This window comes from Lycium barbarum, chromosome 8 (genome assembly GCF_019175385.1).
Source record: "Lycium barbarum isolate Lr01 chromosome 8, ASM1917538v2, whole genome shotgun sequence".
Lineage (NCBI taxonomy): Eukaryota > Viridiplantae > Streptophyta > Magnoliopsida > Solanales > Solanaceae > Lycium > Lycium barbarum.
The window spans coordinates 61,231,126-61,256,245 of NC_083344.1; the positions used below are offsets into that span (position 1 = coordinate 61,231,126).

The following is a 25,120-nucleotide window of genomic DNA, read 5'->3' on the forward strand; positions in this document are numbered from 1 at the left end:
TTCAAAATCAGAAAAACCCTAAGATATTCTCTCCCAATAGTTTACATCATATTAGTGAAGGTTTGACAAGACCCGGACCCCGTAAACCCGAGATGGTGAAAAAGAAGGTTGCTTCTAGGGTTTCTTCAAGTTGTGGAGTTTAGGGAGTTGAAGTTGAAGTGATTCTTGGGATCCTTAACCCCCAAGGTATGTACATGATTTCTACCTTTATATTGAAGTTGGTTATTAAGAGTTTAGTGATGTTGAGTGAAGAGAAGGTAATTGTGGAAGTGTTAAGTTGATGAAGGGCTATGTAGTGATACAGGGTAATTTTAAGAGATGATTGGGAATGGATTTGAATATATTTTGATATATATATATATATGTGTGTGTGTGTGTGTGTGTGTGTGTGTTTGTGTGTTGTCATTGTTGATGTGAGTATTGTAGTTGATGTGGGGTCGAATGAGGAGTTGGAGAGTTGTAAGCTCACAAAGGAAATTATTATCTATAGTTCGTTTAGCTTTATATTTTTTTGAGGATGGTTAGTAAGCAAAGTAAATAGCCTAATTAAGCCCTATGTTACCTTAATTGTAGGTTTACAAGTTCAAGAGGTAAAGGTTGGGCGATTGGAGATATTCCAAGGTATGTTAAGGTCATTCCTTTCTTCTTTTGGCATGTTCCTATGATATGATCCAACAAGCAAGTAAGCGAGTTTCCATATTACTCTACTCTTAGAAGTATTAGAAGTACTTCAGTCTTTGATGTTCATTTACCCCATTTATGAGTAATCCTTCTGTTCATGGGTCCAGTCTTATGTAGCCAGTTTTGTGCATACATTTTATTCATGCATTACATTCATTATATATTATGTATATTGACCCGTGACTAGAAGGCGTTATATGTGCACACATATCAACCGTTATATGCGCGAATATTAGATATATGTAAAGTATGAGAAGAAATATAGGCGTTATATACGCATTACTACTATGATGATAATATTGATTATGGCCATAGAGAAGCCAATATGATATGACGAGATGCCATAGAGGCTTACAGGCGTTATATACGCACATACATCAGGCGTCATATACAGACTTATATAGATGCACGATCATCATTGATAGGTATGAGCATGCATATTATGTGCCCATAGAGGCATTGTCAGTTACGCAGATTTATGCAGATTTAGGCAGATACTAGTTCATACAAGTTCATGCAGTTAGTCTTTTCAGTTATGAGTTCAGATCTTATCCTTGATTCTTATTTTCATATGTTGTTCTTCTGCCTTACATGCTCGGTACATTATCCGTATTGACTCCCCATTGCTCGGGGGGCTGCGTTCATGCCCGCAAGTACAGGGAAACAGACAGGTAGTCCAGCTCAGTAGGACCTCTAGATCTAGCAGTGGTCAGTACGCTCCATTTGATCCGGAGCTACAGTCAGTTTTTGTATGCCCTTTTTGGATGTGTATGCATATGGGTATTGTCACGACCCGACTAGGGGTCACGACCCGACTAGGGGCCACGACGGGTACCCGGGGCTAACCACTGAGCACCGCTCGTTCTACTACTCATCATACTTATTTAACACTCTTTTATCAAATTTATACTCAAATTGTGAGAAAATCTTTTTTTTTTCTTCAAAGCCAATCAGCCTGATGGTGTTGGATTTTATTAAAATAAATAAAGGTATTTACAGAACAAAAAGAAATAAAATGAAAAGAAATGAAAGAAAGATGAAAAAAGCTATACTACTCTATCCTAGGAAATGATAATTAAGTCTAAGCCTTGTTTGAACAGCCAAGTGAAACAATGAAAAACTGCAAACAAGAACACTCCTTCTTTGGATTGATGCCATTATCAGTCACCTCAAGTTCTCACCAGGTGCTATGGTATCTAATCTCTCTAAAAATCTTTCAAGAAGAAGTGTGGTATGAAGCTCTTCATGGTTGCTGTCCTTTGCTGTCCAATGTCTCTGATCAATCTTACACATGAAATCATGTTGAATGTTTGTAGCTAGACAAGGTAACTAAGGAGATCCTGTTAATAGGCTGAACATTTCTGTTAATATCACACACTAACAAGGATAACCTTAGTCATCCAACCAGGACTACAACAAACCTATGAGACTGTTATCATGAACCTTTACTGCCTTGTGTAACTGAATCTTGTGTCATCACTTGTTGGCATGTATATAGAGATCAGATGCATATGATCTATCTGGTTCTCTATTTATGTAGATTTTGCTTCTGAAATTAGGAATCATCATTTTGTCAGCATTGAGAATCTTCTTTGCACCTGCTGGCAACTCAACAAATGAATTGAAATGAACTGTACCTGCAAAATCAAAAACCAGGTTAGCTAAAAAATCAGCAAGTGCATTGCCTTCCCTAAGGATATGAGCAAACTGCACTTGTCCCTTATTCCTCCAGAAGTTAATTTTCTTAACTTCCATACTAATCTTCCATGGAGTCTCCCATATTCCTTGAATAATGTTTATCATAGACAGAGAATCTGATTCAATCATTACAAGCACCAGATCATTTTTAATACAGAACTCAATTCCATCCAATATAGCTACAGATTCTGCTGTGATGTTAGTTGTATCAGATATTCTTCTTGCCCCAGCATATATCAGGTTTCCAACCTCATCTCTAATGCAGAAAGCAGTTGAACTCAACCCTGGATTACCCCTAGATGCCCCATCTGAATTGCACTTGAACCAACCAGCATCAGGAAATTTCCATTGCACCATCTTATATCCTATTCTAGGCCTGTAATCCTCCAAATATTTCACCATGTGAGGCCAATCATGTGGAATATTTCTCAGCCAAGGATATAATGTCTTCACCAGTTGTTGCAGATTATAGTTGATCCCATTTATCACCTTTAGCTTATTCATCTTACCCCCATGCATGATAGTATTTCTTCTCTTCCATAATTACCAGCATATGAATATTAGTGCAGCCTGCATAACTAACTTGAATTTTGTAGGACCTTGCATATACCACCATTGCACTATTGTCTGATGAATCTGAATCCTTGGCACAATTATCCCCACAGCAACATTGTAATATTGCCAAATTTCTGCTATAAATTCACCTGTTAGGAATAGATGTTGAACTGTCTCCTCCTGATGAGGGTTCAGACAGCATCTACATCTAGATACAATGCTGATATTCATTCTCTTTAGAACATCATCCACTGGTATTTTGAACTTCCACAATCACCAAAGGAAGAATGATATTTTGAATGGAACTCCTTTGAACCACAACTAGGAGAAGTGAGCTGATGTTTGAGCCTTTTTCCTTAGCAAATTCCAAGCACTCCCTACAGTGAAATCTCCTGTAGTACTAGATATCCACCAGGCTTTATCTTTCTCCTCTGAATGCTCCACTATACTCAACTCTTGTAGGATATGATCACACACATTACTTGGCAGTTTTTTATGCAATTCCTGTACATCCCAGCCTTCTGCATTAAAAAAGTGTGATACTTCTTCAATGCTGGTGTCAATCTGAAAATCTGGTGGTATTACCTGTTTGAGTGAACCAAGTTTAGTCCAATTATCTTCCCATACATCACATTCTCCATTTCTAGGTTCCCACCATATCTGTTGATCCACCTGATCCCTTGCTTCTATCATTCTTTTCCACACTTGTGATCCACCTTTCCACTGCACTTCTATAGGCTTCTTCTTCTTACAATATTTATTCCACATAAAGGCTGACCATAATGTATTTGATGTTCTAAATTTCCACCATAATTTGGCAAAAAGGGCCTTAGACACATCATCTAGAGATCTGAATCCTAATCCTCTTTCTTCTTTTGGTAAACAAACCTTGTCCCAAGAGGACTAGTGCCTGCTTTTACCTTCTTCCTTAGTGCTCCAGGTAAAACCTTGCAAAGATTTTATGAAGCTCATTAACGGTATATATTTTGTTGGAACAACAGCTGACAACATGTATATTGGAAAACTCTGAAGCACACTATTGATAAGAACTGCTTTTCCACCAAAGGAGAGCAATTTTCCTTTCCAATTTTGCAGCTTGTTTTTCACCTTCTTGATAAGGTCATTGTAATATACATTTTTCCTCCTTGAATGAAATATAATACATCCTAACTAGTTTAATCGAAATTGATCCCTTTTAAAGCCTGTAATCTTGTTACACCTCGGAAATCTCCCCGTAAACGTACAGTGAAAAGTTGCAAGTTTGCACTTTGGCCCAGTTGGTCGTAAAGTGGAATACGGCCCATAAAGTAGTTTACGGACCGTAAACTGCTATCGTCCTCCAACCTTCCAAGATTTCAACTTTCTGCCAAATGTCAAAATGGCTAAATACGACCTAGAATACGCACCGTAAATCGAAATACGGCCCGTAAACTGTGACCGTAAACTACCATGACTCCAGCAAAACCTTTCTGGTTCTGTTATGCTTAAATACGGTCAGGAAGGACAGACCGTAAACCAGAATACGACCCGTAACGTGGGTTTAGGACCACTGTGCATCCCGACTACTATTCATAAAAATCAGATTTTTGTGATTAATATAAGGGACCCTTTTCATTCATTTTCATTTAATTTTCTCATCTATACCACTCAAGAACTCTCTAGAAAATTCTCCAAACACTTCAACCATAAGAATAACAAGGAAATCAATGATCAACAACATTAAATCCATGAAACAAAGTGTGTGAAACTCAAGTGAAGCTCATCCAAACCAAGAAGTTCCAAAAAAGGTGAAGTAGGGTTTTGGTGCAAAAGGAAGGATTCCACCCTAGGCTTGTTCCACCATCATCTAAGGTAAGTTTTACGACTCCATCATGTTGTTTAAGGTATTGGAAACCTAAGATGCTTGAATGGTAGGGAAACATAGAAGATGGGTCTTAAACTGGATGAATAGTGTCACAATTGAATGGTAGTTGAATGGAATCATAAATGTTGATGCGCTATGATTATTAATATGTTGAAAAGGATGCTTAGACCATGAAATAGGTATCATATAGGGGGAAATGCGATAATGAGTTATAAGTATAAATGTGGAGAAATTAGAGGGAAATGGTGGATTGTGGTTAGTGCATGTAAATGATGATTGTTGATTTCAATATTGCGAGTGTTTGGGAGTTAATATAGATTATGGGAAAAGTAGTATAAACAAAGGAAGTGCCGCACAATTTTCCTAGAAATAGTAGCGCGTCCTTATAGTCGATTAACTAACGTAAATGCGAACTCTCTTTTGAAGGTCAAAACGCGATATCGAAGGAGAACAAGCGAACGATAGCTTAGTTAAACGTCAAAGGTATGTGAGGCTAGTCCCTTCCTTCTAATGGCATGAATCCTATAGCGTAACTTATTTCTTATCCATGAGCCTATGTCTATAATTAGCTACACAAGGTAATGAGTTAAAGTATAGAAAGTCTGATGATGTTATTTATCGCTTACACTCACCTTAAATGCTAGTTCCTTCAAGGTGAGGCAGAATGTCCATGATTGTTCCATAATGCAATCGGGGGATCACGACCTTACGTCACCCCGATAGAGTATGGTTGATCTTGAGCCTTATGTATGTATTATGATAAGCTAAACATATTGTGATGAGCATAAAATGATATTACTATTACACCGCGCCTATTTAGCCGGGCAGTCATCGCCAAGGCGGGCAGCTATATGTGTCACGACCCAACCCCGTGGGCCGCGACTGGCACCCTAGCTGGGTACCCGTACATACCTACCTGACCGAATTTCGTATCGTACAAATTTTTTTTTTCAAACGGATATTACAGAAGTAGGCCGATGCAGATACGGCACGCGCGCAAGCATATATATATACCTGAACATGCAGACTTTTACAGATAAGCCGATAAGGCTAACATACAGACGAAACCCGTAACCCACACATCTATCTACAGGCCTCTACAGACATACAGAATCATATGACGGGACAGGGCCCCGTCGTACCCAGAATTTCCATACATGCAGAACATACGGAAAACAGAAGATATATACCAAAAGTGTGCTCCGGATCAAAGGAGCTCTTCAAAACAGTTGAATCAGAACCCTACGCTGGCGGCGTATCACCTGGTGCGTTTGTACCTGCGGGCATGTAGCGCAGCCCCCGAAGAACGGAGGTCAGTACGAAAAATGTACCGAGTATGTAAAGCAGAAACATAACAGATACAATCATAGTCCGAACCGGAGTCACAGAAATATAACGGACAGAACCATACATCAGACGGACGGACAGAGTCATGATGCAGACCGACATACAGAATCGTGATCCATACAGATAAACAGAATCATGGTTCAGACAGACAGACGGAATCATAATCCGGACAGATGAGCAGAATCAGTATCCATACAGACGTACAGAATCGGAACCCATACAGGCGTACAGAACCAGAATCCATACGGACATACAGACATAGTCGAAATTCAGGCGGACAGACAGAAGTATACCAGACAGAATTATGCATACAGAGTAGTGCAGAGTTATACTACATCATACAGAATCATACGGAGGCACGTGCTTATATAAACACTGATGGCGCATGCATACAGACATACAGATCCCGGCCCTGTCTGGGGGCGCGGTAAACAGAACCCGGCCCTCTTAGTACGGGACGCGGTGGACAGACAGAATCGGATCAGATCAGATCATATCAGATGCCATCCTGGCCGCCATCCCCATACACAGATCAATATATCATAATCATACAGATATAACAGATCCCGGCCCGCACACCGAGGGACGCGGTGAACAATGCAGAGGAATATGCACGATAACAGAACCTGGCCCGGGACGCAGTGAAGGAATGCATTGAGACAGCCACGAACAGATCCATGAGAAACCACATACATACAGACTCACATACAGACTCAATCAGACTGAAGGGTGCCAAACGGCGAGTCAAAATCAGAGTATACGGTTAGTATGCATAGTACGCGCCTATATCCTACTTGGGAAGGCACGACAGATTATTATCAGAATCAGATTCTCAGATGTTCAGAAATCATTTTGTAAGAATTTCATAAAAATAGTTGCATCATGATCAAAATAATAGTTCAGATGGTTTCTGAGAAAATCGGACAAAACGGAAGTATTTAAAGTATTACAGAAGATATCGGGCCTTGCGGGCCCGCCTCGGACCAACCCGAGGCAACATATGTAAATTATTGATAATAGACCTTATGAGGTCATCCATAATCGTTTGGAAGTGTTCCGACTCCGTTTAGGGAAATTTTGTACAAAAACTCACTTTAAAGGCAATTTGTAAGAAAATAGCTTCAATTGAATTGAAGGAATTGGAGCGGTTTTCCGTCTCAAATTCCGGGGAACGGAGTCGTACTTAAGGCTCGCGGCCGAGCCTATCACATCCAGAACATGCCTAGGAACAAAAGGGAAATGCTTCACATACCTCGATAGCGCCTTACGCTCGCTTGGCGTCGACTTCAATTTCGTCCAAAATCTAGAAATGGTCAAGTTTACCAATTAGCAATTTCAAGCCTTTAGAACTTGAACTTTAACTCATACTTTTCTACAAAAATTTGGGCAGCATCTCCCCTATACATACCACATCCCCGAGATTGACTCGGCTCCAAACATCAACAACCAACCAAACAACAATAACAACAACATCCATAAGCAATCAAAATGCGTTCTACAGAAATAATCTTCTTTCGGCATAGTTTAATAACTTTCATTCAAACTTCACATTGTCAAACTAGTATCCACATTTTCCATATCCACTAACTAATTCAAGATTGTTCAAATGCATTCCAATAGCCTTCCAAACAATATTCATGAATTCAAGTATTCCCGCCAATTCCATATTCTACCCAAAGTTTCTACCAATTGCAACGAAACTTCCAAATCACATTGTTTCTTTCCAAATTCGTTACCAACAATCGTAATTCACATTTAGGATCTTACTTCCACACTTATATAAAAATCATATAAAATTCACATAATTTCTCATAATTACATACAAGAAATCCCAACACCAATTCAAGTCATGAAGCCTTTATTTGCGACACAAAGGTCACAACGACACAACTAACAAACCAAATAAACTTGAATTCATTTCTCCCCCACACCCACATAGCTCACGGCCAAACACACCATTTACACACACACAAACTATGCACACACACACCATACTTCCATAATTCTCATCTAATTCTAATCATTATAACATATATACTTGTTCCATAACATGAAACATAGAATTCATACCTTTCCTTCAAATTCCAACTTTCCGCAAACGTGGTTCTTCCGCCAAACTAGTTATACCACGTTGAAGAGCGTCTTGAACTTGTTACTAATTCCAGAAGAACAAGATTTTTGGATTGAAGGCTAAAAATTTTTTTTGTTCTTGGTTTGGCCGAGAGGCCTCTTAGGCTTGAGCTCTCAAGTTTTCTTCTTGTTTCATGAATCTTCTAGAAAATGAACACTTGGCCCCTTTTTATTATAATTCTTGATCACATGATAAATCACATGACCAATTTATGGGATTGGGCCTTTAGTTGGCCGGCCACCCCAATTGGGCCTCTAATTTGTAAAAATTTTTTTTTTGGGCCAACCCGGTTGGTCACGAGTTGGGCCTAGCCCACTGACCTTTCGACCTTAAAACATCCATATCTCCTTGTACCGACGTCGCCTGGGAGCCCACGACCTACCGTTGGAAAGCTATTTCAAATATCTACAACTTTTATATCTGGGTATTTTCCCAAATTCCAGACTTATAATGCCGTTTTTGCCCCTCCAAGTCAGGTCATCCGAAAACGTTTTCTTAAAAATGTTCGTTTGGAGGGCTTCCACTTTGATTTGGCCCCAGGGCCCTTCACGAGTTGTGTTTAAATTTACATATACGATTCATACAACTTTTCACATGTCCCAAAAAAAATCTTGGCGTGGGGGCCCCACCTCACCTTACAAATAATTCGACGTTCGAAAATGCAGAATATAACATTCTCCCCCCCTTTAGAACATTCGTCCTCGAATGTTCAATTGACCTTAGGGGGTCTCGTGACACTTCGGGGAGGTTCCTCAACATTACGATTGCCATCAACATCTTTCACCTCTTATCACACTTCTCGGTTCCTTACAACGTCATCATAATCCCACGTCACATCAAACAAATTCATAACCAGAGCCAGACGCACAGAAGCATATTAAACAGATCCATAATCAGAGTCAGATGTACTGCACTATGTCGGACAGATTCGTAGTCGGAGTCAGACGTATAGAATTATATCAGACAGATCCATGATCAGGGTCGGACGTACAGAAATGTACCGGACAGCTTCGTATCAGAGTCAGACATATAGAGATGTGTCAGACAGATTCATAATCAGAGTTAATCGTACAGAGGTATATCAGATAGAAACGTATCCAGAGTCAGACGTACAGAGATATATCAGATGGAAACATAATCGGATTCAGAAGTACAGAGGCGTAATAGGCAGAACCTCATTCAAGTTAGAGGTGCAGAAGTATAACAGATAGAGTCTTGATTAGAATCAGACCACTCCTAATAAGGCTCCAGTGGTTTATGAAAATTTCTCTTATCGGCATTTTATTATTAATCCTGACAATTATGCCACAGGTTTTTTTTTTTTTTTTTTTTTTTTTTTTGTATCCTTCCCAGGGGGGTCACCCATCCCAGAATTGCTCTAGCCTTAGCACGCTTAACCTCGAAACTTTCATACATTTTGATGCGTTATGGCTAGTATAATTTCATCGACCGCCCCGCACGACCTTTGTCACATAATTTAGGGCAGATCGGGATCTCGGTAAATTTTCGGAAAATTCTCGTAGTGGGTCCCACCCCGGGCTAAACCGTATTATTATCATATCGCCCTTACGAATTCTCGGTGTCTATCGAGTTGGACATTACCTTACCCTTACTAATACCCAGAGGAAGGAAATCACATGACGTAATAAAGTACAGACTTATTCATACACACATCCTTCAAAAGAGATCACTAGCATACCTGGGTGTGCACTGGAAGACGCTCCTGGGTCCTGCCGGCCGGTCAAAGCAAATACGCGGTTCGAAGGACCGCTATAACCCGAAGATGCACTGCGACCTCTGCCACGACTCGCTGGTGCTGGTGCTGGTACTCCTCGCCCCGCGGGGCGTATGGCTGCCGAAGGGGAAGATGAGCCTGCAACGGACCCAGCAGGCTGAACTGAACCTGAACCGCCCTTATGCGGGCACTCTCTGACACGATGGTCTGGGCTCCCACAAAAATAACAAGCGCCCGTAGCGTGATAACACTCCCCCGGATAGGGTCTCCCACAGTAAGAACATGGGGGTATGGGCGGCCTCGACTGACCGGGACCTCTGCTCACCTGTGAGCCTGGAACTCTGGAGCTCTGTCCCGAGAACTGTGGGGGTGTACTGTAAGCTGGCTGGGACAAATACCTGTTACCCTGCCGCTGAGAAGGCTCGCTCTGAAATCCCCCTGAATATCCAGCCGATCTGGCTCTCTTAGGCCGGCCCCTGTCGTAACCCCTATCAGGCCGACGCTCCCTACGTCGGTCCTCCATGCCCTGGGCGTATGCCTGTACCCGGGCAACGTGCATCCCTGGCTGAGAAGCCATGGCTAAGCAACCGTCGATCAGATAAGGGTCTAGTCCCATCACATACCTGTGCACCTGTCGGCCATCTCGGCTACTATAGCGGGTGCATACCTAGCCAGTGAGTCGAACTCTAAGTTGTACTCTCGTACGCTCCTACCGTTCTGTCTCAAATGCAAGAATCGATCGACCCTGGCTCTCCGTAGCTCTGGAGGTAGAAAATGGTCAAGAAAGGCCTTAGTAAACTCGGCCCATACCGCTGGGGGAGCATCGTCACCCCTGGATAGCTGTCAGGACTCATACCAATTTGCCGCCACCTCATACAATCGATACGAAGCCAATTCCACAGACTCAATCGGCGAAGCCTTAATCAATCGTATTGTGCTCTCCATCTTTCTAATGAACTCCTGGGGGTCCTCCTCAGGTTTTGTCCCGGAGAATTCTGGAGGATTACATGTCAAGAACTCACGAGCCCTGGAGCTCTCATACTTGTCCGTACGACCACCCCCAAATCCATGCCTGCGAACCTGTTCCGCCATCAGTGTGGTCAATAGCTGAACCGCATCTCGCATGGCCCTGCCCTCCGCCCCTGCCTGTGGAGCTGGAGGCTCGGGCACTGGAACCTCGGGAGCTCGCGGTGGAGCCGTCTCCTGATCAGCAGCTTCTGCTGCTCCAATATCCTCCGGCAAGGGGGGTGTAACAGATCCAGATGATGGGGGCACATCCTCAAGTGCAGGCTGCACACTGGCCCTAGTAACTCTCTGGGCCCGGCTAGTCTCCCGTGCCTCAACCCCCGCCTTGCCCTTCTGGGCAGCTGTTGCCTTCTTCGGAGGCATCGCTGAAAACATAACAGATCGTTAGGAGAGGATCATCCTAATCATACAGCTTTATCGCACGATCTAAGAATCCAAAGAATGGTAACATCCTAGATGCCCTGTAGCCTCCTGTTTATAGAGGTGGTGCACAACACATCGATAAACAAGACTCTACTAGACACGACCTGTAGACATTCCGAGGACTAACCGCTTTGAAACCACTTTTGTCACGACCCAACCCCGTGGGCCGCGACTGGCACCCTAGCTGGGTACCCGTACATACCTACCTGACCGAATTTCGTATCGTACAGATTTTTTTTTTCAAACGGATATTACAGAAGTAGGCCGATGCAAATACGGCACGCGCGCAAGCATATATATATATACCTGAACATGCATACTTTTACAGATAAGCCGATAAGGCTAACATACAGACGAAACCCGTAACCCACACATCTATCTACAGGCCTCTACAGACATACAGAATCATATGACGGGACAGGGCCCCGTCGTACCCAGAATTTCCATACATGCAGAACATACGGAAAACAGAAGATATATACCAAAAGTGTGCTCCGGATCAAATGAGCTCTTCAAAACAGTTGAATCAGAACCCTACGCTGGCGGCGTATCACCTGGTGCGTCTGTACCTGCGGGCATGTAGCGCAGCCCCCGAAGAACGGGGGTCAGTACGAAAAATGTACCGAGTATGTAAAGCAGAAACATAACAGATACAATTATAGTCCGAACCGGAGTCACAGAAATATAACGGACAGAACCATACATCAGACGGACGGACAGAGTCATGATGCAGACCGACATACAGAATCGTGGTCCATACAGATAAGCAGAATCATGGTTCAGACAGACAGACGGAATCATAATCCGGACAGATGAGCAGAATCAGTATCCATACAGACGTACAGAATCGGAACCCATACAGGCGTACAGAACCAGAATCCATACGGACATACAGACATAGTCGAAATTCAGGCGGACAGACAGAAGTATACCAGACAGAATTATGCATGCAGAGTAGTGTAGAGTCATACTACATCATACAGAATCATACGGAGGCACGTGCTTATATAAACACTGATGGCGCATGCATACAGACATACAGATCCCGGCCCTCTTAGTACGGGACGCGGTGGACAGACAGAATCGGATCAGATCAGATCATATCAGATGCCATCCTGGCCGCCATCCCCATACACAGATCAATATATCATAATCATACAGATATAACAGATCCTGGCCCGCACACCGAGGGACGCGGTGAACAATGCAGAGAAATATGCACGATAACAGAACCTGGCCCGGGACGCAGTGAAGGAATGCATTGAGACAGCCACGAACAGATCCATGAGAAACCACATACATACAGACTCACATACAGACTCAATCAGACTGAAGGGTGCCAAACGGCGAGTCAAAATCAGAGTATACGGTTAGTATGCATGGTACGCGCCTATATCCTACTTGGGAAGGCACGACAGATTATTATCAGAATCAGATTCTCAGATGTTCAGAAATCATTTTGTAAGAATTTCATAAAAATAGTTGCATCATGATCAAAATAATAGTTCAGATGGTTTCTGAGAAAATCGGACAAAACGGAAGTATTTAAAGTATTACAGAAGATATCGGGCCTTGCGGGCCCGCCTCGGACCAACCCGAGGCAACATATGTAAATTATTGATAATAGACCTTATGAGGTCATCCATAATCGTTTGGAAGTGTTCCGACTCCGTTTAGGGAAATTTTGTACAAAAACTCACTTTAAAGACAATTTGTAAGAAAATACCTTCAATTGAATTAAAGGAATTGGAGCGGTTTTCCGTCTCGAATTCCGGGGAACGGAGTCGTACTTAAGGCTCGCGGCCGAGCCTATCACATCCAGAACATGCCTAGGAACAAAAGGGAAATGCTTCACATACCTCGATAGCGCCTTACGCTCGCTTGGCGTCGACTTCAATTTCGTCCAAAATCTAGAAATGGTCAAGTTTACCAATTAGCAATTTCAAGCCTTTAGAACTTGAACTTTAACTCATACTTTTCTACAAAAATTTGGGCAGCATCTCCCCTATACATACCACATCCCCGAGATTGACTCGGCTCCAAACATCAACAACCAACCAAACAACAATACCAACAACATCCATAAGCAATCAAAATGCGTTCTACATAAATAATCTTCTTTCGGCATAGTTTAATAACTTTCATTCAAACTTCACATTGTCAAACTAGTATCCACATTTTCCATATCCACTAACTAATTCAAGATTGTTCAAATGCATTCCAATAGCCTTCCAAACAATATTCACGAATTCAAGTATTCCCGCCAATTCCATATTCTACCCAAAGTTTCTACCAATTGCAACGAAACTTCCAAATCACATTGTTTCTTTCCAAATTCGTTACCAACAATCGTAATTCACATTTAGGATCTTACTTCCACACTTATATAAAAATCATATAAAATTCACATAATTTCTCATAATTACATACAAGAAATCCCAACACCAATTCAAGTCATGAAGCCTTTATTTGCGACACAAAGGTCACAACGACACAACTAACAAACCAAATAAACTTGAATTCATTTCTCCCCCACACCCACATAGCTCACGGCCAAACACACCATTTACACACACACAAACTATGCACACACACACCATACTTCCATAATTCTCATCTAATTCTAATCATTATAACATATATACTTGTTCCATAACATGAAACATAGAATTCATACCTTTCCTTCAAATTCCAACTTTCCGCAAACGTGGTTCTTCCGCCAAACTAGTTATACCACGTTGAAGAGCGTCTTGAACTTGTTACTAATTCCAGAAGAACAAGATTTTTGGATTGAAGGCTAAAATTTTTTTTTGTTCTTGGTATGGCCGAGAGGCCTCTTAGGCTTGAGCTCTCAAGTTTTCTTCTTGTTTCATGAATCTTCTAGAAAATGAACACTTGGCCCCTTTTTATTATAATTCTTGATCACATGATAAATCACATGACCAATTTATGGGCTTGGGCCTTTAGTTGGCCGGCCACCCCAATTGGGCCTCTAATTTGTAAATTTTTTTTTTTTGGGCCAACCCGGTTGGTCACGAGTTGGGCCTAGCCCACTGACCTTTCAACCTTAAAACATCCATATCTCCTTGTACCGACGTCGCCTGGGAGCCCACGACCTACCGTTGGAAAGCTATTTCAAATATCTACAACTTTTATATCTGGGTATTTTCCCAAATTCCAGACTTATAATGCCGTTTTTGCCCCTCCAAGTCAGGTCATCCGAAAACGTTTTCTTAAAAATGTTCGTTTGGAGGGCTTCCACTTTGATTTGGCCCCAGGGCCCTTCACAAGTTGTGTTTAAATTTACATATACGATTCATACAACGTTTCACATGTCCCAAAAAAAATCTTGGCGTGGGGCCCCCACCTCACCTTACAAATAATTCGACGTTCGAAAATGCAGAATATAACAATATGATACACCATGGCCAAATGGCATGGGCAGACACCACTAATGGGCGGCATGAGATGTTACCCCGGACGCGGGAGGCCTGGACGCAGGCTAAGGTTATCATTATCACACCGATCCGATACGGACGGGCAGTTTATACATGATGCATATATGATATGATGATGAGCATGAGTAAGACAGCATGATTTGTTTTCCTTATACTTGACAGTCAGATTCAGATGTTCTATGCTGATATCTTCTTTGCATCATTGTCTTATTTCGTGTTTATGCCTCTCATACTCAGTACAATATTCGTACTGACGTCCGTTTTCTTTGGACGACGTGTTCATGCCCACAGGTAGATAGGGGGGGAGAGCTCGATCCAGATCTGTAGTAGCTGTCAGCTGATTGGAAGCCCTCCATTGTCCCGGAGGTGCTTATGATTATTCTTTTGTGTATATATAGCCATGTATGTGTATTTTTGGGCAGGACGGGGTCTTGTCCCGTCCCTATGTTCAGTACTCCAGTAGAGGCTCGTAGATACGCAGTGCGGGTTAGATAGTCTCACGAGGTCGTCACTGTATATATATATATGTATTATTTTGATAGCCTAAAGGCACATGTATATGAAAGTATTTTAAGTTTTCATATGAAATATGATTCTCCTACGCTAAGAGTATAAAGATGATAAAAAGAGCATTAAATGAGTAAAACGAGCGACAGAACGAGCGGTGCTCGGCGGTTAGCCCCGGGTACCTATCGCGGCCCCTAGTTGGGTCGTGACAAAAGTGGTATCAGAGCAGTTCGGTCCTAGGAAGTGTCTACGACCCGTGTCTAGTAGAGTCTTGTTTATGGTGTGTTGCGCGCCACATCAATAAACAAGAGGCTATAAGGCATTTAGGAAAAATAACAATCTTTCTTTTATGGGATCGTGCGATATAGCCATGTGTAAGATTTTATCCCCCCTAATGGTGTGCTATGATTTCAGAATGCCGCCAAAGGGAAAGGCTCCATCCGCCCAGAAGGGCAAGACTACGGCAAAGAGGCGGGTAGAAAGAGAGCCTCCGACGAATATAGATTAAGGCGAATCGCATAACGAGACCCCATCTAATACTTCCTCTACCCCGCCTGATGTGGGAGAACAAGGAGGAGCCCCAGCTCTAATTCCTCCGCCGGTTGCTTCGGGTCAACAAATGACCGAGGCCATTCAGCTATTAACACAATTGGTTGCCGTGCAGGCACAACAACAAAATATGGGTTCAAGTGACTGGGCAGAAAGTACCAAGGCCCGTGATTTTATGAGCCAAAACCCTTCGGAGTTCTTCGGGTCAAAGCCGGAGGAAGACCCACAAGGTTTCATTGATAAAATGTTGAGGACATTGAAGATTGTCCATGCCACCGAAACCGAATCCGTGGAGTTGGCATCGTATAGACTCCGGGATGTGGCGGTGTTATGGTACAACAATTGGGTATTATCAAGAGGAGAGAACGCGCCTCCTCCGGTTTGGCAAGAGTTTGTAGATGCTTTTATTTGTCACTATTTGCCACCCGAAGTCCGCCAAGCTAGAGCGGACAGATTTTTAAATTTGAGGCAAGGGAATATGAGCGCCCGGGAATATAGCCTTCAATTTAATTCTTTGGCTAGATATGCCCCGGCTATTGTGGCCGACATGGGGGATCGGGTACATAGATTTGTAAGTGGCCTAGGGCCACATTTATTCAGAGATTGCTTGACGGCTTCCTTGCAAGACGGGATGGATATCTCCCGAATACAAGCTTATGCACAAAATTTGGAGGGGCGACAACAACAACAACAAAGAGGCGACCGTGATATTGATAGAAGGCAAGGCAAGAGGGCCAGATCCATGAGAGCTAGCAGTGATCATAAAGGGGGATCAAGGCATACATATTCTGGGTACTCAGGCCAGTTAGTGACGAGTGCACCTCCTCGATTCGCAGGTAGGAGATTTGATCGCTCTTTCCGTTCAGGACAGGGCTAGAGTTCGAGGGCTTCAAATTCCCAGTTCAGGGAAGATAATAGTCAGAGGAGACCCCCAGTGCCGCGATGCAACCAATGCGGCAGATTACATTTCAGACAGTGTCGTCAGGGTTCGGATGCTTGTTATACTTGTGGTCAGGTGGAGCATATGATGAGGGATTGCCCGTCGATGAGTGGCAGAGTTGGAGTTCAGCCTACAGGTTCAGCGGCTGGCTCTTCATCAGTACGCCCGGTAGGGTAGACTCCCCAGATGACAGCAGGCCGAGGCAGAGGCCGAGGGGCAGCATCTACTTCAGATGCCACTCAGCCCCGTGTATATGCTTTAGCTGGACGACAGGATCTCGAGTCCTATCCGGATGTAGTTACAGGTATATTGTCTATATTCTCCCGTGATGTTTATGGATTGATAGATCTGGGTTCTACATTCTCTTATATTACTCCATATGTTGCTGGTTGTATTGGGGTGAAACCCGAGTCAATTAGACCCTTTGAGGTACTCACTCCGGTTGGTGATCCCGTGATAGCAAGACAAGTGTACAAAAATTGTGTCATTGTGATATGTGATCGTCAGACCAAAGCTGACTTGATTGAGCTAAAAATGGTAGATTTCGATGTAATCATGGGTATGGATTGGTTGGTGTCGTGTTATGCAAATGTTGATTTCCGCACAAAAGTGGTTCGATTTCAATTTCTGGGAGAGCCCGTGCTTGAATGGAAAGGTAATGCAGCATCGCCAAAGGGTAGGTTTATCTCCTATCATAAGGCAAGGAAGATGATAGCCAAGGGTTACATTTATCACTTAGTTCGGGTTCATGACACAGAGGCAAAGCCACCAACTTTCCAGTCAGTTCCGGTAATGAATGAATTCCCAGATGTGTTCCCAGATGAACTTCCAGGACTTCCTCCAGAAAGGGAAATTTATTTCACCATTGATGTGTTGCCGGACACCGAGCCCATTCCTATTCCTTCTTACCGAATGGCCCCGGCAAAATTAAAAGAGCTAAAGGCGCAGTTGAATGACTTGCTTGAAAAGGGGTTTATTAGGCCTAGTTCATCACCGTGGGGAGCACCGGTCTTGTTTGTAAGAAAGAAAGACAGATCTCTACGAATGTGTATCGACTACAGGCAATTGAATAAAGTCATGATAAAGAACAAATATCTTCTTCAATTGATGACTTTCTCGATCAACTACAAGGTGCCAAGTGATTTTCCAAAATAGATTTGAGGTCGGGTTACCATCAAGTGAGAGTTAGAGAAGCAGATATTCCTAAAACAACCTTCAGAACGAGATATGGCCACTATGAATTTCAAGTGATGTCGTTCGGGTTGACTAACGCTCCGGCCGTGTTTATGAACTTGATGAACAATGTATTCCGGCCACTCTTGGATTCCTTCGTGATAGTGTTTATCGATGATATTCTGGTGTACTCTCGCACAGAATCAGAACATGCAGATCATTTGCGAATTGTTCTTGGCATTCTTCGAGCCCGTAAATTATATATGATATTTTCAAAGTGTGAGTTCTAGTTTAATTCCGTGACATTTCTGGGCCATGTTATTTCAAATGATGGCATTCGAGTTGACACTCAGAAAATTGAAGCGGTGAAGACTTGGCCAAGGCCTACGACACCTATAGAAGTCTGTAGTTTTCTGGGTTTGGCAGGTTATTATCGAAGATTCGTAGAGGGATTTTCATCTATTTCAGCCCCATTGACGAAGCTAACCCAGAAGTCAGCCAAATTTTAATGGGATGACGCTTGTGAACGTAGCTTCCAAGAGTTGAAGGACAGATTGACCTCAGCTCCGGTTTTAACACTTCCAAAAGGGTCAGATGGTTATGTTGTGTATTGTGACGCTTCCGGTGTCGGATTGGGATGCATATTGATGCAGCATGGTAAGGTTATTGCATATGCTTCGAGGCAATTGCAAAAACATGAGAAGAATTATCCAACTCCTGATCTCGAATTGGCTACAGTCATTCATGCCTTAAAGATGTGGAGACATTATTTGTATGGTGTGCACGTTGACATCTATACAAATCACAAAAGTCTTTAGTACATTTTCAAACAGAAGGAGTTGAATTTACGGCAGAGGCGGTGGTTAGAATTATTGAAGGATTATGATGTGAACATTTTGTACCACCCCGGGAAAGCAAATGTAGTAGCCGATGCGCTTAGCCGACGATCGATGGGTAGTCTATGTGAAATCTCTCCAGAAAGGAAAGAGATGGTTCAAGAACTTAGCCAACTAGCTAGTCTTGGGGTACGTGTAATAGATTCGGGTGATGCAGGGATTAGTATCAACAATCCCACAATTTCATCCTAGGACATGGAAGTGAAAGAACAGCAATATGAAGATCCTCAATTGTGTCGTTACAAAGACACGTCTCATGGAAAAGAAAAATCTCCATTTGAAGTTTCCACGGACGGAATTCTTAAGTACAGAGACAGATTATGTGTGCCGAATGTAGTAGAATTGCGCGGACGAATTCTTGAAGAAGCATATTGTTCTCGGTATTCTATTCATCCAGGTACAACTAAAATGTATCATGATCTCAAGATGATGTATTGGTGGGATGGCATGAAGAGAGACGTAGCCGAATTTGTAGCACAGTGTCCAAATTGCCAACAAGTAAAAGTTGAACATCAGAAGCCAGGAGGCTTATTGCAAGCAATAGAGATACCCACCTGGAAATGGGAAGTGATCAACATGGATTTCATCATGGGATTACCCCGTTCCCGTGGCAGGTACGACTCTACATGGGTGATTGTGGATAGATTGATGAAAGCAGCCCATTTTCTTCCAGTTAGGACCACGTACTCAGCAGAAGACTATGCGAGGTTGTATCTCAAGGAAATTGTGTGACTCCATGGAATTCCATTATCTATTATCACAGATAGAGGAACACAGTTTACAGCTAAGTTCTGGAAATCTTTTCAAGAAGGTTTGGGCACGCAAGTGAAGTTTAGCACGACATTTCATCCACAAACTGATGGGCAGGCCTAGCGTACCATTCAAACCTTAGAAGATATGCTACGGGCGTGTGTGTTGGATTTCGGTGGTAGCTGGGATGATCACTTACCCCTTATTGAGTTCGCATACAACAATAGCTACCATTCTAGTATCCAAATGGCTCCATATGAAGCTTTATATGGAAGGAAATGCAGATCTCCAATCGGATGGTTTGAAATAGGAGAATCACACTTAGTGGGCCCTAAATTGATCCAACAAGCAATAGAAAAAGTCAAGGTGATCCAAGATCGGTTGTTGACAGCTCAAAGTCACCAGAAGTCCTATGCGGACAACCGTCGACGAGACTTGAGATTCCAAATTAATGATTGGGTATTTTTGAAAGTGTCACCAATAAAAGGGGTGATGAGATTTGGTAAGAAAGGGAAGCTAAGTCCCAGATACATTGGACCCTACAAAATCATCCGCAAGGTGGGTCAGGTAGCCTATGAATTGGATCTACCTTCGGAGCTTGAATCAGTCCACCCAGTTTTCCACGTTTCGATGCTCCGCAAGTGTATAGGAAATCCCACGAAGATTGTTCCAATAGATGATGTGCAAGTAACAGAAAAGCTAACCTATGAAGAAGTGCCTATTGCTATCCTCGACAGGCAACCGCGAAAACTCCGAAACAAAGAGGTGGTTTCAGTTAAAATCTTGTGGCGAAACAATAACCGGGAAGAAATGACGTAGAAAGCGGAAGAGAGTATGAAGTTGAAGTATCCGCATTTATTTTGACCCCCAGGAGAGATTCAAGATGAAACGCCAACGATATGAGGTACGTATGCTTATTTTTCATATTTTTGGTCGCGTGTGGCCATAGATATGTCGATGTTGTGATGTAGCCCTATGAGGCGATGATATTATGGGATGTTGTGACAGGTTGGTAGTGCCAAATTACAGGGGAAACTTTGGCAAAATTTTTCTAGAATCCCCGATGACTTAACATTCGAGGACGAATGTTCCAAAAAGGGGGGAAGAGTGTTACACCTCAGAAATCTCCCCGTGAACGTACAGTGAAAAGTTGCAGGTTTGCACTTTGGCCCAGATGGTCGTAAAGTGGAATACGGCCCGTAAAGTATTTTACGAACCGTAAACTGCTCTCGTCCTCCAACCTTCCAAGATTTCAACTTTCTGCCAAATGTCTAAATGGCTAAATACGACCCAGAATACGGACCGTAAATCGAAATACGGCCCATAAACTGTGACCGTAAACTACCATGACTCTAGCAAACCTTTCTGGTTCTGTTATGCTTAAATACGGTCGCGAAGGACGGACCGTAAACCAGAATACAACCCGTAAAGTGGGTTTACGACCACTGTGCATCCCGACTACTATTCATAAAAATCAGATTTTTGTGATTAATATAAGGGACCCTTTTCATTCATTTTCATTTCATTTTCTTATCTACACCACTCAAGAACTCTCTAGAAAATTCTCCAAACACTTCAACCATAAGAATAACAAGGAAATCAATGATCAACAACATTAAATCCATGAAACAAAGTGTGTGAAACTCAAGTGAAGCTCATCCAAACCAAGAAGTTCCAAGAAAGGTGAAGTAGGGTTTTGGTGCAAAAGGAAGGATTCCACCATAGGCTTGTTCCACCATCATCTAAGGTAAGTTTTATGACTCCATCATGTTGTTTAAGGTATTGGAATGCTAAGATGCTTGAATGGTAGGAAAACATAGAAGATGGGTCTTAAAATGGATGAATAGTGTCACAATTGAATGGTAGTTGAATGGAATCATAAATGTTGATGCGCTATGATTATGAATATGTTGAAAAGGATGCTTAGACCATGAAATAGGTATCATATAGGGGGAAATGCGATAATGAGTTATAAGTATAAATGTGGAGAAATTAGAGGGAAATGGTGGATTGTGGTTAGTGCATGTAAATGATGATTGTTGATTTCAATATTGCGAGCGTTTGGGAGTTAATATAGAATATGGGAAAAGTAGTATAAACAAAGGAAGTGCCGCACAATTTTCCTAGAAATAGTAGCGCGTCCTTATACTCGATTAACTAACGTAAATGTGAATTCTCTTTTTAAGGTAGAAACGCGATATCGAAGGAGAACAAGCGAACAATAGCTTAGTTAAACGTCAAAGGTATGTGAGGCTAGTCCCTTCCTTCTAATGGCATGAATCCTATAGCGTAACTTATTTCTTATCCATGAGCCTATGTCTATAATTAGCTACACAAGGTAATGAGTTAAAGTATAGAAAGTCTAATGATGTTATTTATTGCTTACACTCACCTTATATGCTAGTTCCTTCAAGGTGCATGATTGTTCCATAATGCAATCGGGGGATCACGACCTTACGTCACCCCGATAGAGTATGGTTGATCTTGAGCCTTATGTATGTATTATGATAAGCTAAACATATTGTGATGAGCATAAAATGATATTACTATTACACAGCGCCTATTTGGCCGGGCAGTCATCGCCAAGGCGGGCAGCTATATGATACACCATGGCCAAATGGCATGGGCAGACACCACTAGTGGGCGGCATGAGATGTTACCCCGGACGCGGGAGGCCTGGACGCAGGCTAATGTTATCATTATCACACCGATCCGATACGGACGGGCAGTTTATACATAATGCATATATGATATGATGATGAGCATGAGTAAGACAGCATGATTTGTTTTCCTTATACTTGACAGTCAGATTCAGATGTTCTATGCTGATATCTTTTTTGCATCATTGTCTTATTTCGTGTTTATGCCTCTCATACTCAGTACAATATTCGTACTGACGTCCGTTTTCTTTAGACGCTGTGTTCATGCCCACAGGTAGATAGGGGGGGAGAGCTCGATCCAGATCCGTAGTAGCTGTCAGCTGATTGGAAGCCCTCCATTGTCCCGGAGGTGCTTATGATTATTCTTTTGTGTATATATAGCCATGTATGTGTATTTTTGGGCACGACGGGGTCTTGTCCCGTCCCTATGTTCAGTACTCTAGTAGAGGCTCGTAGATACGCAGTGCGGGTTAGATAGTCTCACGAGTCGCCACTGTATATATATATATATATATATATGTATTATTTTGATAGCCTAAAGGCACATGTATATGAAAGTATTTTAAGTTTTCTTATGAAATATGATTCTCCTACGCTAAGAGTATAAAGATGATAAAAAGAGCATTAAATGAGTAAAACGAGCGACAGAACGAGCGGTGCTCGGCGGTTAGCCCCGGGTACCCATCGCGGCCCCTAGTTGCGTCATGACAAATCTGCTCCACCTGCTGAGACAATGCACCAGAAATCTTGTGATGCATGTAAAAGGCACTCTTGCCTTTATTGAGCAGCTGACCTGAAATTGCCTCATACTCCTGCAGTATCTTCATAATTCTCTTCAATGACTCCCCTTCTGCAGATGCACATATTATAGTATCATCTGCATAAGCCAGATGATTGACATTTTGACTCCATTTAGGCATGCCATATCCCACATACTCAGCATTGTCAAATTCTGCATTTAGAGCTCTTGATAACACCTCTGCTGATAAGATGAAAATGCAGGTCAAAGTGGATCACCTTGTTTGACACCCCTGGTTGAATATAAAAATCCTTTGGCCTGACCAATGAACAGGATGGAATACCAATTATTTGCAATCAACCTCCAAATCATGTCAATGAATTGACTAGCAAATCTCATTCTGCTGAGTACCTTAATCAAATATGACCAAGATACTCTATCATAGGTTTTTTCCATGTCGAATTTGATCACTACATTTGCTGGTTTACCCCTTTTTCTGATGTCTATCACTATTTCTTGTGCCAATAGCACATTCTCAATAATGCTTCTCCCTTGAACAAAACCTGCTTGATTAATAGAAATCAACTGAGGTAGCACAGTCTCCAATCTATCATGAACCACTCTTGACATCACTTTGTTGATAAAGTTACTTAAACCTATAGGCCTTAAGTCTGAGTAACTTTGAACCAACTCCTTCTTTGGTAGTAAAACAAGATTTTGTGTGAGTGACTGACTTTGGAAGAGTATGACCCTGAAAGAAAGCCACCACCATCTTGTATATATCCAAGCTAATAATGTCCCAACATGTCTGATAGAAAATTCCAGGAAAACCATCAGGTCCACTAGCACTTGATCCACTAAGGTTGAAAATAGTTTTTTTGACTTCATCAACACTAGGCATTTGACAAAGAAGATCATTTCTGTTTTGGTCAATCAAAACAGGAATGAGTGACAACAAACTTTCATCTCTAATTAACTCTTATTATGAAAATTGTTGAGAGTAAAAGTGCACAGCCTCATCTGCCATTTGATCATCATCCTCAATCCATGAACCATCTGAGTTTTGAATTCTTTTGATCTGCAGTTTCTTCCTTCTTCCCTTTACTAGATTATGGAAAATCTAGTATTTTTGTCTCCATCTACAAACCAATCCAGGCCTGATTTTTGTCTCCAGTACTCTTCTTCATAATGCAAATATCTCTTAGTCTCAGCCTGAGCTTTCTGCAAAACCACTCTATTTACATGGCTTGGATATTGTTCAAACAACTGTTCCTTTAATCTCACTATTTCCTCCCTTATGATCAGCTGCTTGAATATATCACCAAACACTTCCCTGCTCCATTTGGATAACACTCCTTTCAGCTTTTTCATCTTGCTTTTGAAATTTATAAAAGGATCATCATGCTCCCAAGTGGACCAATTCAGCCTGACTGTATCCAGGAAAGTTGCATGTTCTATCCAGAATGATAGAAATTTAAAAGTCTGACCAGATTCTGATCCTTATCACTATAGGAACACAGAAGTGGAGCATGATCTGATCCAGTTCTTGCAAGATGTTCCACTTCAATATTTCCAAAGTTGTCCAAAAGCAGTGAATTCACCAACATCCTATCCAATCTCTAAAAAATACATGTTTCATCTGCTCTACCATTCCACCAAGTGAAGGGACTACCCTTAAAGTTTATCCTGAGGTTGAATAGGATTACCCCCTATCTTTTCTTAATCATTCAGAACCACATTGAAGTCTCCTCCTATTAACCAGGAACAAGATAAGGTATTGGAGAGATGATAGATATCCTCCCACAACTCTAGCCTTTCAGAAGCATTACATTTAGCATATACTAAAGTACTAATAAGGTGCTGATTCAACTCTTGTAAAAACAGCTTCAAAGTAATCTGCTGAGGGGAATCCATCAGACCTTCTACATCTATATTACCAGCCACAAAGTACCAGATTTTACCATTATAGTTGGCATTGGCTAAACACA

The 25,120-nt window shown here is 42.0% G+C and overlaps 1 protein-coding gene across 1 annotated transcript; it reads right to left on the reverse strand.

The window, feature by feature from the left end:
* Nucleotides 1-3,255: 3,255 nt before the first annotated feature.
* Nucleotides 3,256-23,762, reverse strand: LOC132607832 (uncharacterized). The gene is made up of 4 exons (XM_060321908.1): nt 23,456-23,762; nt 23,075-23,372; nt 3,855-4,078; nt 3,256-3,707 (listed from the first exon to the last, which is right to left on the reverse strand). Exons 1-4 carry the CDS (start codon nt 23,760-23,762, stop codon nt 3,256-3,258), a joined length of 1,281 nt encoding a protein of 426 aa, XP_060177891.1.
* Between the last annotated feature and the right edge of the window lie 1,358 nt (nt 23,763-25,120).

Coding starts and splice junctions, on each gene's coding strand:
- LOC132607832 (XM_060321908.1), bottom strand. CDS start 23,762: ATGTCAAGAGTGGTTCATGATAGATTGGAGACTGTGCTACCTCAGTTG. Junction 4,079..23,074: donor GCAACTAGGGGCCGCGATGG/GTACCCGGGGCT, acceptor ATTTCATTCAAG/GAGGAAAAATGTATATTACA. Junction 3,708..3,854: donor CTGGAGCACTAAGGAAGAAG/GTAAAAGCAGGC, acceptor CATTATGGTCAG/CCTTTATGTGGAATAAATAT.